Genomic DNA, 15,510 nt, shown 5'->3' with positions numbered 1-15,510 from the left:
TTTTTTTGCAGTCTGATGCACTGGAAATTAAAGACTGCTTGTGACTAATCCATTATTATATGCTTTTAACTTCAAATTTAAAGTTTTACCATTGTTGGCTGAAGCCTGTGAAAACTTTGAGTAAGGAGCTGTGCTTAAATGCAGCTGTGCCAGGTACTTCAGTTTGATTTCCATTAACCACCCCCCATCCCTCCTCCATGGCAGTTCTCAAAACCAGTGTTCTGCCAATACTTGGAAAACACTCAGTACGTTGAGATATCGCTGTAATGCCGAACTGCAGAAAAACATTATACAACTTTCAATTAAGGGGGAAATCCTTTTCCTTGTTAAAGTGCTTGGTCGTGGTTTCTTAAAACAATATAAAATAATTGTTACTTAAAGGGAACGGTAGCTGTCATAAAGGGCAGAATTGTCTTGGGAGAATAATTGGTTGGCAGTGGTAGTGGGTGTTCTTTCTGAAATTGTAACTAATTGAAAAACATTTCCATAGGGAGCTGAGGCTGGGTTTTAGCTCCATCCTTGGGGGATAAAGCATTGTTTGAAAGTGTGTTTAAATAAAATGTAATCTTCACCTTTTGAGAAACTGTTTTGCTTTGAAGGCAGTTAAAAGAATTTGCACAGATTACAGCTCCTGTGTGAAAATAATTTTTCAAGACTAGTTTAAATGAAGAATGCCATCATGAAATTTCAGAACCAGCATGCTAAAGCAAATGGACTTTGCCCAACTGAAGGCTGTAATGATAGCATCTCATCTGAGGCCCACAGAATTGGTTTCAGCTTAACTGTATTCCCTAGGGAAGGAAGCCTATCCCAGCACGCAGTTCATCATCTTGCTTCTGTTGGGTCGAAGCATTAGCAAATGTGATCATGTTAAATAATGTGAAGGACTCTGCTGGTCTGGGAAATGGAAAGGCAAACTACAATTAAAACAAACCAAGACAATGATAAACCAGTTTTTAATGTTGGGAGGAAGATGTACCTGGCTTCTAGTGTAAGCCGTGTAAGGAATTTTAGACCTTTTTTTAACTTCTATTGAAATGTGTTTTATATGAGCTACACCAATTTTGTACATTGCTCCCTTTCTGTTCCTCTTGCGTAAGTCTAATCCGGAGAGAAAGGAGGTGCTTATGTCCATCAAAAGCCAGTACTTCACAATTTTCTTGTACTTGCTTGGAATATAATGAGCTAGTTTTATGCTATAACGAGTTCTTGGCTTATGTGCTTCAAGTTGCTTGAGATGTAGGTCCCTGGGTTTTTGCCACTTTGGAGATAGAAGATAAGAAAGTGAATTTGATTGTGTTACTTACAGGAGGTCAGCAGTAGTTCTATGTTTTTTCTGCTGAGATGTTGAAATTTGCCTGCCCTGATAAGCAGACTTTGAACAAGAGGTATTTTTTCACAGAACTTTCAGAATTGACCCTCCCACCCCCAGATCCATGGGGTTTCTTATTAGCAACATGAAGCTATTCAATGAGATTTATCAAAGAGAAAGGTTAATTGGCAGCTTTGTATGCTAGGGTTTATCTAAACATCACAAATTATGTCTTGGTTTTGTGGTGATTTTGTTTTGATATTTCTCATAGTATTTTTTTTTCCAGCTGACTCTAAAGATGATGCCGATAAATGGTTGTGTGGCTTGAATATCTTGTATCAAGAGGTCATGAGCGCTCCCACACCTGCAATCACAGAGAGGTATATAGACATATTTTATCTTTGTGAGACTTAACATTTGTTTTTGAATTGAAAGTGGAAAATCTGAAAGAAATTTTTGAAGGTGCAACAAGTGGTGCCTGCCAGTTACCTTATGAACAACTACTCTGCAGTTAGTGTGTGATACAGAAAGCTCATATGAAAATTCTCCATGTCTGTTTTGCTATATACATGTTCTGGTATTGTACTCTGCTGCATCCACTAATGCGGACTTGCAATTTACCCTGTTCTGTATACCAAAACAAACCAACACTCTTTTAATGTGATCACAAGAATGTCTGTTGCAAGTGTGTGTTGACTTCCTGGAAAATTTGTATGCCTTATGTAGTTACAGCAGGGTGGCTCTAGTAGGTGTCCATGTGTCCTGTGTCCCAATGCATGCTTTTGTCGTTTCTGCTTTTTATTGGACCCATTGCATTGTATGGCAATGTGATCAACTGACTCAGAGAGCCAGGCTGAAAATAAACATTTTTAAGGATTACTTTTTAGCAGCCAGCCATATTATGGTGCAACTGCATGCTTAATGCTTCTGAGGATGTTGCACACAAACCTGCTGATACTCAGAATGCCAGTTTAGTTGATTAGCTTTTGATGCTGCCTCTGTACCTGATTGCTTCTCATCATAGCTGACATTTTTGTTTGCGGTCACTGCTGTTACCTGCTGTGAAGACATACTGTGTCATTGCTTGCTACTTGACAAAACTGTGGCTTTGACACGGATGTTGTCTTTACCTACTTGGGGAGAAATTATTCTTGTCTATTGTATGGTATTGCAGCAAGCTCCTATACAAAGTGCTCCTGGATTCCAGGCTATGTTTGTGCAGCAGAGTGATTCCTGTAGAGACTGAGAATAAACTTAATAATGACTTGCTGTGCTCATCCTTTAGATCAAAGTTGTGTGTGTGTACACGTTTACTATTAATGCTGCTGATACTATTTTGCTGTGCACCTAAAACTGGCATACACTCTAATGAGGAATGTCTTTAAAATTCTCTGAACCTCTCTTTCTCTGCCCTAGTTTTTAATTTTTATGCGTCTAATAAATTTGAGCCAGCAGCCTCAGCTGGCATAAATTGTTGACTTGATGGAGTTACTCTAGTTTAGCTGAAATTTTGGCTTGCCTTATCCACTTACATTTTTACAGCTTCTGTTTGCTTGTTCTTTTCTGTCCTGCCCACCCTTCCCCTTCCTGTGTTGTTTATGTGGCTTTAAAATGCAGTATTAAGCAGCAGAAAAGTATGTATTTACAAATACAATTATAAAACTGGCTGAGTCTTTAGGTGCCGCACTGGAAATGTTTTTGCATTATTAAGAGATGTATCTTTTAAATATTTCTGTTGAATTTCATCTATGGATTTTGATATTTAATTGGTTGTGTTTTCTTTATAATTCTTAGATTAAACGTTTTTTGGGTTTTTTTCCCCCTCTTTTCCACAAGCTGGCTGAGAAAGCAGATCTATTCTGTTGATCAAACTAGAAGAAACAGGTAAGAAGCTGTCTCTTTGTTCAGTTTGGTTTTAGCAAACTTCTGTTGCAGATTCTAATGTGGAATGAAAATAAATAAATAATTATACATCCAAGATGTGAAATATGAGAACTCTGAAAATGGCATTTGCTCTTGCTTTAAGAACTTGTCTTTTGCTAAACACAACATGTTCATGGCACTCACTTATGTTCATGTACATGGTATAATGAGGAAGCAAATGATGACAAATAAGTAGTTTTGCTTTTAGCCTACTATTACCCTGCCAGAATGAAGAAAGGGAGTTGTCTTCTTCCAGTCTTTGCGTAGAGATTTAGCTCAGCTGTGCAGGTATGTTTGCTTTGTATATGCTTATGTTTGTGTGCAGGGTTGTTTGCTTTATAGAGGTCTTCGCCCTTTCATAGCCCAGCTCGAGCCCAGCAGCTTGGACTGCGTAACCCGCTGTGAGCTTTCTTGTGCAGCTGTGCCACCAGTTCTTCCTTCATGGCTGAAGCGTGTTTGCATTGGACTACACTCTGATGTAGACAGACCAGAATCAGCTTTTAAAAGCTTATTTGGGCATTTGTAACAATGAAGCTGCATAAGCAGGATTCAACATGGGCTGCTAAAGATCTGGGGCAGAAATGATTAGCCCTCCCTTGATTCAGTCAGGAGGACAGAGCAGAATATTAAGAGGAAGAGGAGATAATGGAGATACCTGAGGATATTAGAGGAAAGGAGGAGGAGGACTAATGGTATGACAGGGTAATACCATATGAAAGAGTTGCTTTCACAGTGGGAAACGGAAGATATGTTGAGGATAGATATAGAAAGAAGCAAAGTTAATGGTTTGGAGTAAGGGCAAACATTTTTTTTCTTGAGTGATTGGCCTGGCTACATGGGCTTGTCTCTTTGGTGCATATTCGAATAGACCAAAGCCAAAGAATCATCTCTGACCTGGTACTTTTCGTGAAAGAAGTTGTAGGGTTGTAGCTCCCAGTGTGCTGTGTAGCTTTGTATGGTTTTTAGCAGTTTATTTCAGGTCTGTGTGTGATGTGGGTTTGTAGCTTTTGTACAGCAAAGCAGACTTTTTTTTTTTTTTAAATGATTTCAGCTGCATACCTCTCCTTAGAGTTGCCAGAAGTCATGTGACACTGAGAAGAATGTTACACCTCTTCCCCATGTCTATTATTTACCATGATTTTGCTCTTTCTCTGGCTTGTGTTTTATTCTAAGGTGCAATTCAGTGTAGAAAAGTACATGCGTTTCCTCTGATATAGGCCTTTCCCTAAAGATTGTGTCTTATTGTGTGAATGAGACTGTGTTATTGCAGGAAATAGTGCCGTTCTGCAGATAGATAGCCTGTGACGTTGTGCAGCTGGCCTCAGTGTGGGCAGACACCATTTCAAAACAGCGTTTCCTAACGTGGTAGTGTCGTGAAGGGAAAAGTACCATCCTTTAGTGGATGTTGGCTTATACCTCCTGATGTATTTAGAAAAACTAGCCCTGCAGTGGGGATATGTTGGGGAACACGAAGCAAAAGCAAATGTTGGGATAGAGAAGCTGTGGCTTGACAGTATATATCTGCTGAAGAGGTTTCTTTTCTTGCTTTAGGGTTGTTCTATCACTACAAGGCAGGCTGCTTAAGATCAAGGGGACTTGCACTGTGGAGAGAGCAGGTTTTTGTTTTCTTGAAAGATGATTCATGCTTTTAAAAAAATTCAGGAAAGGGGTTTGGACTGAGTTTCATTGTGTTTAGTGTTGCAGTTTCTAGGGAGGTTAATTGTAAAGGTTAGGCTTCCAGGCAAGTCATGTTTCACAGGTTGAGTTTTTCCCAGTGGTAATGAAGTCCCAGCTCTTTGTTTTGGCTTGCATTTGCCTGGCCAGAGGAAATTGCTTGTGCTTGGTGTTTAGGCTACAAATGGAATGCTTATTCTTGCTCCTAAAAGTAGTGTTTTTTCTCCAGAGGTCTGGCGACAAGGTGGAAGGCCAGGAATTTCCGGAGTTCTAATCTGGCTTTGGCATGGACTTTGGCTAAGTTCCTTCTTGCTTTGCTTCTTTCCCTCTCTACACAATGGAGATGAGAATATCTCACAGGTTAACTGCTTGTATGGACACCGTAGAATGGAAGTGTTACTTTTGTCTAGGTGCTGATTGCTTTTGTTGCTTTTAAGTGGCTCTGTTCTGAACCTGTGTTTGCAGAGAGTTAATGGCTTATGAATTGCACTTTAGGTACAAGACAAAGTACCCTAGCCTTGTTTTCTTGGCTACTGTTGGTATCGCATTAATGTTTAGTGGGCATTGGCAGTAGGACCCATGGATCTTGTGTCTGCATTCTCTTGACTTTTCCCCACTTCCTTTTTTGCTGCCAGGGATTCCTCTCATCTTCCACTCTGACTTGTCCCTGTACCCTTCACATGTCCCACTGTAATGCTGCACCTTTCTCATTGAGACCTCACATCTGTGCCTACCCAGAATACCCAGTTTGAGACTCTGTCCTGGAACGTGCAACCTCATTTCCATTCTTTGCTATCCAAAGACAAGCTGAATAGCAGGTGACTGAAATGGAGCTACAGGAGATGGCTGAATTGGTGTACCAGCTTGGTGCTGCTCAATGGATGAAATCTGATTTCCTCTACCACCTCTACATGCTGCTAGTCAGGCACTCCTGCCCCTTTTCCTATTCTGGCTATAATGCTGATATGGGCATGAGGTGACCTCGTGAAGCCAGTGGGAAACTTGTTCTAGCTCTCTGTCAGCCACAGAGTTTTCTGCTTGCATAGCAAGTTGAAACAGGTTATCAAAAGGTTTAATGAGCATCACAGCTGGCCTATGGAAGCAGTGGGACCATAGCAACAGGAAAACGGAGTGGGGCACAAGGAGGGGAGTTTAGGGTTGCTACTTGTAACAGCAGTGAGCTGTTAGATCAGCTCACCTGTACTTATGGGCATTTAAAGCATTTGGACACACAGCTCCTTTAGAAATCACCCTTCTGTTCATAAGGAGTTATAGCAGCATTCCCCAACCTCCTATTTCCATGTTGATCATAAGCACAGTAAATATTGTCAGCTGCTCTGAATCTGCAGTGAAGGATGCTATGGCAGCAACACCTAGGGCACTGGAATACAATCTGAGGTTGATGAGAAAACTGAAAGATATGAAGGAAACTGAGGTTTTTGACATAAGCTATTCACAGGCTTGTTTGTAATACACAGTATTACTTCAACAGAAGAAGTTTGATGTATACATCATACGTGATTTGATGTATGGCCAGAAAGTTTTTGTGGCCAGAAGGTGTTGCAGTGATTAATAAATTTATCTTTGTGAGTATTTGGTGTATGTAAGCACTGCGTTGCTTAAAATTTGGAATAAGTATGTCTTATTTGAAAGGTCTTGCTGTTATCTAGAAAACTTTGGTTTTTGAAATGTTACTGGTATATTACTTGACATTCTGAAGGATCAGCAGGTCTGTGTAAATGGACCTGGAAGGCAGTCCTTTCGGGGAAAACTTGGTTGTGAGAGGAGGATGGGGTCATGTTCAGATGTTGCAGAAGGGGAGAGTCTTGCTCCTGTAAATCAGTTTTACTGTCCAAGTGAGTAACAGCTGGAGAAGAAGGTTATAATGGTAATGAAAACTGGAGCTTTTCATTTTCTGTTTCTGCTCATCAGTTTGTTATATCCTTTGTATAATGTTTTCTGTGTCTGTATTCCAGTGGGACTGGAACAATGGAAAAAAGGCTGCAAGTCATCTGACCATGTGTAAACACCTATATTTGAGCTGATCATCTAGATCTGATTAATTATTGATGGAGAGAAATGGGTGTCTTTGCAGCGTGGCTCTCTTCATCCTAATATGGATGCCCAAATTAATTAATTAAGTGCCTATTTCTCCCCACCAACTAGAAAACAAGTCTAGCTTGCTGACATGTAGGTGTGATGTTTATAGGGATTATGTTATGCGAGATGAGCCCTACGCAAAATGTTTCAATAGTCACATTTTTGTGTTAATGGAAAATATATTAGTAGCTGACTAGAGATAGCAAACTGTGGCATTTTTGCTATCTTTTTTTTCTTCTTCTTCTTTTCTTCCACAGTATCAGTCTTAGAGAGCTGAAAACTGTACTTCCCCAAGTAAACTTCAAAGTGAGCAGCATGAAGTTCTTGAAGGATAAATTTGCGGTAATTACCTGATAACTTTTATCTGTTTGGTATTATCTGATATGTGTTACTTCTTTTCAGGATACTGCCTATATTTTTGCTTCTTAGCATGTACAGTTAAATAAATTATGTCAGTTAATTTCTCAGCATGGCTTTGCCTATGTTGAAGGCTATAAGAAAACATAGACGTAAATGTTCCTTTTCATTGTATGGTTGACCAGAGCCAGCATTGGGTTTTGAGCCCCAGTGCTGATACTGTGCAGGTGCATAGGAAGCTGTACTATGTTTAAGATAAAATTCATATATAATAAAAAAATTTTTTGGCAATATGGTCAAGTAATAACCTCTTCACTCCAACCTGTGCTAACATTAATAACTTCTGAAGGTTGTTTCCATTACTACAGGAATTTTAAATATCCCCACCTTTTCCTGCTTTCAAACTCTCCACCCTTAAAACATACAGTCTTGCTTCTGTTGCTCCAGCTAACAATGACTAAATGAGGCACTACTTCACTCCCAGTAACATGGTGGAAGTGGAGTCAGGGTGCAAAATGCAAGGCCAAAGATGTGGGCTAGGAGCACTATGTCACAAGCCAAGAATCTGTTTAGTTGTTTGTATTGTTTAAAAAATAAATACCTTTAAAAATCCCAAGTGGTTAAAACAAATGAAGTTGGAGTAGAACAGAATGCGTCAGAGGGTGGCAGCTGGGGTAAGAGTGATTTGTGTGCTGTGCAGATGCAGTTTGGGGAATTCTAAATTCACTGTGTGGTACTTTCTGTTGTAGGAGATAGGTGCTCACAAGGAAGAGCTTAGTTTTGAACAATTTCATTTGTTCTACAAGAAAATCATGTTTGAACAACAGAAATCGGTAAGCTTTTTCATAAGTAGTCTTCATACTGTTAAACTGCTTGATCAGAATAAAGAGTGAATGCTGATGTTTTTGTTGGTTTTGTTTTTTACTAATTTGGTTTTGTTTTTTACTAATTTTCTTTTTTCCTCATTCTTGTAACAGAAAAAGGGTGTAGTACTGTACTTGTGAAGATAACAGTCACCATCAGCAATTGGTTGATGAAGATGAATAAGTCATTCATGTTGCTTCTTATGTGTTGGTAGTAGAGATATGCACAGATACAGCAGGGTTTCTAGGAAGAACTTTTCTTGTGAGTTTGTTCAGGATGTAGAATGTCTTTTAGGCTTGCCTGATCTCTTTGCAGATAGGACCAAGTTTTTTTGATATTTGTATTAATCTTTTTATCGCTAAGAACATTCTGTAAATCACAGGCCTGTATCCTGGCCATCAAATAATAGCTGTTGTTCTCATCATCTCTTATGCTGAGAGATTACTGGTGGTGAGTCCATTACAAGGCATGTATCAGGCAGTCCTTGGGAGGCATGAATGCAGTGGAGTTACATTTTGGCTAATATATATGGGAAACTGCCTGACTACTGTTTCCACGTATTCACTGTCCAGATTCATGAACCTGGTGGAAACTACATACTTTTAGTGAGTCTGAAAGTTAGGAACCCTTTAAACATGTGTGAAAACACGTAATCTGAAATTACCTGCGTAAATGTCTTTGTTGATGATGTGCTTATTGTTGATTCAACTTGCAGTTGCTAAAATAGAAGCTTCAATAGTCGAAGTCAGTGCTGTTTCATTTGGCAATAGAGCTTTGCAATAGAGCTTTCTTGTGCCGTTTAAGTGATGCTGAAATTGAAGTAATGAAGAATCTCAGCTTACTGACAGGGTTTTATTTTTGGCTGGGATGGTCTAGTTAATTAGCTTGAGCAGAAAGTTCAAGAGTAAAACACAGAATAAGGAGGTTATCTGACTTAAACTTCTGTTACTGGCCCTTGTGGATCATTTCAAAGAAACTCCTTCGTTTGCTAAACACTGCTATGGGGTGGTTGATAAGTTTCCTGCGATCTGTAAGTATGCTGTGCCAAGCTGAAAGCAATTTAGGTTTTATATTTCAATGAATAAATATGATGGATGATATGTAATTCCAGTTTTTCTGCGTTATCAAACAATGAAAGCTCCCCAGAAACTTGATTAGTTGTGTTTATAATATACATTATCAATAGCAAGGTTTTTGCCTGAGAATTGTGAGTGTTCACACTGAAAGGCCTGAAGTGCAGTTGCCAGCCTTGGCAGTATGGTTTTTTTCTTAGGCTTTTAATTAAAAATGTGTCTTGCCAACTTGTATGCAGGTTCTCTAGAGCAGACAGGCCTATCTATTTCCCCTTGCCAAACCAATGGACATTGTTAGGTGGAATTAGAAAACTGCATATTCTTTTATTATTTATCTTTTCTCCCTTTTTTGTGTTTTTTGTTTGTTTTTGTTTTGTTTAAGATTCTTGATGAATTCAAAAAGGATTCCTCTGTGTTCATTCTTGGGTGAGATTCTTCATTTGTATTATTTTTCCACATTTCCATATAGTTGTAGTGCTGCAGCATTGCTTTTTAATTACATCACTCTTTATTTGTTTTGATGCTTTTGTAAGTGAAAAGAAATTGTATGTCTTTTTGCATTCAGAAAGGTGAACTTACCATGGAAATAAGTCCTGAATATAACTTGATAAATGGTTTTTACTTTCTGACTACAGAAGGGGTTTGGACTTGAATGAGTGAATTTGCCTATCTGATTTCACTAAGAGCTGAACAGAACTATGGAAGGACAATTTGATGGAGAAATTTTAACCTCAGTCTGGAGGGTGGTGTGGTGCACAGGCTTTGCCTGGACTTGAGCAGAATGCTGATAGTAACAGTTTCTGCATCTTTGTCTTGGTGAACTTGAAAATTTAAGATGTGTACAGTGTGAAAAAGGATGTCACAGGCATTGCTAACATTTTGACTGAATCAAACCAGTTTATCTTGGTTTTGAATATTACACTAACAGATTACAGAAGTTACTTACACAGTACCCTCAGAGCAAAGTTTTTATTTCTTTAGTCCTTGGTCGTGTCATATGAATTAAACTTGGTGAGACTGCTTATAAGCACAGATTTATGAAGGATGGGTAGGTTATAAATAGCTTATTGGTACCAGATGATGCGGCTTTTGTGTCCTACAAAAGGGAAAGCAGTCGTGCCGCTTTTTCTTGGTGCAGCTACATCTTGCCTCCTTTTTCAGGAGGCTTTGATCTACCACAGTAGATGAGCCGAATAATACATGGAAGGAGTTATTTGTGGAAGTGCAGCTCTATGATAATTTAAAAGAACAGTGTCTCCATATGCCTCAACTAAACTTAACAACACCCCTGCCAAGTGAATGCTGCTCATTTGCTACAAAGCAGTGAGCACAGATTTGGTACTTTTCCCAATGAATCACTATCAAAAGTACATCAAGAATCCAGGAGGCTTTATTTTAAAGGCTCAAAATACAGTAATTAAATAATACAGTATTACAAGACTAATCTAAATTCCATTGGAGTCATAACAAGTTTCTTGGTGGTGGCAGCACGTTTATACTGTAAATCCAAGATACAAAACCATGTTATGTTCTGCTGTAACATCTGATGATACTTGCTGTCTTATTTCTTTAGCTTCACACTTTCCCTTTCTTTTATATATATAATTTTTTTTTTTTTTTAGAAATACTGACCGTCCAGATGCTTCAGCAGTTCATCTCCATGACTTTCAGAGATTCCTGCTACATGAGCAGCAGGTGAGAAGGTTGCATAAATTCTGAGTTTTTTCTTGAGGTTCTTTCAGAGAATTCTATGATCATTAAAAAGGAATGTGACATGTTATAGAATATGATTGATGTCAGCTGGGATACTAGGCCTTGGAAAGACTTCTCCTTTTTTGCCATTGAAATTCACAGGAACTATTATTTTTCGTCTGTATAAAGGCTCTGAAGGTGCACCAGAGGATGAGAGGAAGGCCAAAGTAAATAAGGTTTTAATAGGTCTCCATTTAGTCATGTAGATAAACAGGCAAGGTTAGAAATAAACACTGGATGTATGTCAAACCTGATAGCCTGACCTAGTTACAGGTGTCATCATAGGTACATCTGGGGTAATGCCTTGGTTGTGGCTGCAATTTAGCAGCTCTTACATAAAAAGCTGCATGCATTCGAGTCAAAGGTAATTTTCTATTGAATGGAGCCAGTTTGATGTCCTACACCAGCAAGCAGATAAGGATGGAGGCAGGAACTGGAACCATGTCCTTATGGTCTTCTGTAATATCATTTAGCACAGACATAATGGGAAAAAATTGTGCAATATTTGCTAGGTGCTGCTAAGCTCCAGATTTGCAAATATGATTGAAAAGTGAGACCTACACTTCCTGTATAAGCTTTCTACTCTTTTTTTTCTCCCTATTTCACTGTGTTAAAAGGGTGTTCAGATTGCAGTTAGAAATAAGACAAATTATAGTTAAAGCATATTGTTCAAGGAGGGCAGCTTTTTTCTCCGTGTGTGCATGCGTATGTGTACATGTGTAGTATGTGTCTTGTGGGCCTCCAAACTGTGTAAAGGTACTTAGATGGAGATCTTCTTTTTCCCCCTCAGACTTCACAGAGGAAACACGTAAGATATGTGGGTACAATAAAATACATTGGCAGTAAACTAGACAGATGAGGAAGAAGTAAATCACATCTGTAGGTCTCTCTGTTCCTTATTTGATTTTATATAGACTAACACTATTTCTCATTTTTTTTCCTACTCTATTGTTATCTGAAGGAATCTTGGGCACAAGATCTCAGTAAAGTCCGAGAACGAATGACGAAATTTATTGATGACACTATGAGAGAAACTGCTGAACCCTTTCTCTTTGTTGATGAGGTAAGGTAATGATACTTTCTAGTAGTTCCTTGTGGACTTTCTTCTTTCAGTGCTTGTTCCTACTTTGTTAATTGGATGGCAGATCCTCTAGGCTTCTCTTGCTACATTGCTGGGTTTCTTTTAGGCTTGTATTGTAAAAATGTTTAGATTCAGTCTCTGTCTTTGTATTGTAGTTCCTCACTTACCTTTTTGCAAAAGAAAACAGTATTTGGGATGAGAAATATGATTCAATAGATGCACAGGACATGAATAATCCTTTGTCCCACTACTGGATTTCTTCCTCTCATAACACGTAAGTTACCAAAAGTCCCATTGTCTATCCCTGTTCACACAGACCTAGCCCAAGTTAGGAGAAAGTAAATTATGCCAGAAATATACTGCGTGGATGTATGAAACCTTCCTAAGGCATGATGTAAATGTGGCAAATACAGTTTGTGGGACGTCTTTTCCATTTCTCTTAAGATCTTAGAGGTTTTGAGATAAAACTGAACTCAGCTGACAGAAAACCCAAACCCTGAATCCTGTTATAAAAATAAAGAGGTCTTGAGTTGAGCAGAGTTCCAGACTCTGCTTTCAGAAAGTAAAGTTATTGAAGGAGCTTCCATTTTTTTTCTAAGCAAAACCAGCCTTGTTGAGCTAGTGTCAGCATTAACTGTACCTGAACAGAAGAATGCTGCGAGGACCCCACTTGTCCTGTGGCAAAGTCCCATACTGTTAGTGTGATCTGAAGGGCAGTGGATTTGTTTTCTTGGGAAAGGAGGCAATGATGTGCACCACTGATAGATACTCTGACAGTTTATGGTGTCACAAAGCGGGAAAGATTTGGTCCTGAGCAGAAAAGGAAAGGGATATGGAGACCTTAAATTAGCACATCTAGTGATCAGGACTTGGCTGTTCATGGACTTTGCCAGGGGATGATGAGGATTAGAGCAGACAGAGGTGCCTGAGGAAGAGTGCAATTTGCTATCCATGCACTTTGTTATTTTGAGTTTATTTTACAGCCAGAACTTTGAAGGCCTGGGGACTTTATTTTTGTTGTTACTGGTTTTAGAATTTTATGCTTAGTAATGTAGCAGCTGACTTCTGTAGTTTGTGTTGAAGGTATCTAGCCCTTTTCCTTGGCAATCTGTGGTATGCTTTTCAGCCCAAATACAGGCCTATGTGATGATGAGTTTGAACCATCTTCAAATGAAGAGGATTTGCTCATCTGGCATTGTAATGAAAAGGAAGTGTGAAGAGAGGGAGGAGTGGTGAACAAATAATGCTTTGGGAATACTTGCTCTAGATGAACCTGCTTTAGTTGGGGGGGTTGTACTAGTTGGCCTCCAGAGGTCCATTCCAACCCCAACCATTCTGTGATTCTGTGAAATAAAATATTGCAGGAAATGAAAGAAAGTGGATATGGATATAGTTTGTAGGTCTATTTTGAAGTATAGGATGTGTTACCACTCTAAATACCCTCCACATCCCTCCAGCGTGGTTATGCCTCAGTGTGACGCGGTTTAGGTATGTTTCAAAGCTCATGATTGTCTCTGCAGAAATATGTCAGTCAGAGTTGGCTGATGTTTAGATCGAGCCTTTAACCTCCTCTAATTTGGTTCATTCAAAAGTCTGATTGCATCAGGTTCAGCAAAGTCCAGTTCGTCCATTGCAAGTTAAAAAAAAAGAAGTGATAAAAAAAGAATCAACATCCATTTTCCATGACAGGAGAAAAAATGTCGCCCAATGAGTGAGTGGGAAATGGTTGAAATGGGCTGCTTGTCTTTTATGATTTGCTTTATTCCTTAGATATCTGACAGGAGACCAGCTTCGAAGTGAATCTTCCACAGAAGCTTACATCAGGTGCCTTAGAATGGGATGTCGATGTATTGAGTGTGAGTAAAGAGTCTGTGGAGTGGTTTGTAACATGCTGTTCATATAAGCGGAGTTTCCCCTCTTTATTAAGAAAGAAAAAAGAACCGAAATCAAGAACTAGTTTGTTTTCTGAAGTTAGTCATATAAAAACACTTATTCCCTAAATTGTTTTTCTTATGCCTCACTATTGCCCTGTTCGCTTGCTCTGATTCTTGTTCCCTTGGAATTTTAAGAAGGTCTTTCTAAATCTCATTGCACTGTACAGCAAAAATTCAACTATATGAAAGTATAAGACTTAAACTGGAATTACTTGTATAGCATAGATAGATAATTTGCTTTCATTGTAATACAGAGAAGCCTAAGACACAGAGATTTTTGTAATTTGGTGCCATTTGTCATCCTGTTTAACTTGTTTTTAAATCAGTTGATGTGTTTATGCGTTTGTTTTCCACAGACTGTGTCTGCGTCTTCATCCCTGTGCTTTGTGTACCTTGTTGAAAAGTTTGACTTTAATTTCATGTTACTTCACTGGTTCCTCCATAAAACTAGTTGCTACTGTCTGTTCAAGTTGGCTAATGCAAAATGTATCTCAAATTAAGAGTTTCAGGGTTAAAATCAGCAAAGAGATAAGCTGTCAACTTGCCACTTGTTGGAGTGTAATTATCCCTGGAAAATTGTTGTAAGCTAGTAGACTGGCAATATAGCTGCCCAAATTCCTTATTCCCATATTTCCACATGATAAAGCTTTTGGAAATTTTTTATATTTTATTTTATTTGTATTGCTTTTACTTAAGTGGATTTAATTTCTTCTCGGAGAGCTATAAACTCATCTAATAGAATATATTATTAGAACATTAAAGTCTATGACTTAGTATGTGGATCGCTGAAGATTTGGATATATTCTTTCTCCTAGAGTTACTTAAATAACTGCTCGGTCTCTTCCTTTTTCCACTGCTTGTCATTCATAGTGGATTGCTGGGATGGTCCTGATGGAAAACCCATCATTTACCATGGATGGACACGGACAACAAAGATCAAATTTGATGATGTAGTGCAGGCAATCAAAGATCATGCCTTTGTTGCATCTGAGTAAGCTTTAATTTATTTTCCTTAAGTCTGTTTTCATATGCTTAGATATTCCTAAACTTATTTTCTCTGTAACCTAGAGCAAGAAGTACTAGGAGAATAATGACATTCCAGTAGCCTTCGTTATTGCCAAATGTGTGTCTTTAATAGATTTGGTTTTGAGGATTACGTAGTGATTTACTGCTAAGGAAGACAGTAAGTACCCTAAAGGCGTTCCCATCTCCTTGCTTGGGTTGTCTTTTATTAAATTGAAGTGTGAAACTTAAAATGCTGAATAGTATGTCTTAATTATTATTATTATTATTATTTTTAAATAATAAAATACTACCAAGTGAAAGTGACAACCAATATGTCTCTCAGGTAATGTTCATGTTGTAGGGGAGGTCTTAGCTGAGAAGGTGCAGAATTCATAGCATAGCTACCTTTTGATCTGGGGTGGAGTGGAGGAGGAT

At 38.6% G+C, this 15,510-nt stretch overlaps 1 protein-coding gene across 1 annotated transcript in view; it reads left to right on the top strand.

Moving 5' to 3' along the window:
* PLCG2 (phospholipase C gamma 2) overlaps nucleotides 1-15,510 on the top strand; it is a 66,015-nt gene that overhangs the window by 22,959 nt on the left and 27,546 nt on the right. The window contains exons 4-13 of the mRNA XM_080410688.1: nucleotides 1,599-1,692; nucleotides 3,149-3,196; nucleotides 7,267-7,351; nucleotides 8,116-8,199; nucleotides 9,686-9,729; nucleotides 10,926-10,998; nucleotides 12,017-12,118; nucleotides 12,292-12,410; nucleotides 13,907-13,992; nucleotides 14,941-15,061. Coding sequence (XP_080266814.1) covers nucleotides 1,599-1,692; nucleotides 3,149-3,196; nucleotides 7,267-7,351; nucleotides 8,116-8,199; nucleotides 9,686-9,729; nucleotides 10,926-10,998; nucleotides 12,017-12,118; nucleotides 12,292-12,410; nucleotides 13,907-13,992; nucleotides 14,941-15,061 — 856 coding nt within the window. The remainder of the gene's footprint in view (nucleotides 1-1,598; nucleotides 1,693-3,148; nucleotides 3,197-7,266; nucleotides 7,352-8,115; nucleotides 8,200-9,685; nucleotides 9,730-10,925; nucleotides 10,999-12,016; nucleotides 12,119-12,291; nucleotides 12,411-13,906; nucleotides 13,993-14,940; nucleotides 15,062-15,510) is intronic.

This window comes from Falco punctatus (assembly GCF_963210335.1).
Source record: "Falco punctatus genome assembly, chromosome: 14".
Taxonomy (NCBI): Eukaryota; Metazoa; Chordata; class Aves; order Falconiformes; family Falconidae; genus Falco; species Falco punctatus.
Note: the sequence above shows the minus strand (reverse complement) of the source record. Positions and strands in the feature narration are given on the sequence as shown.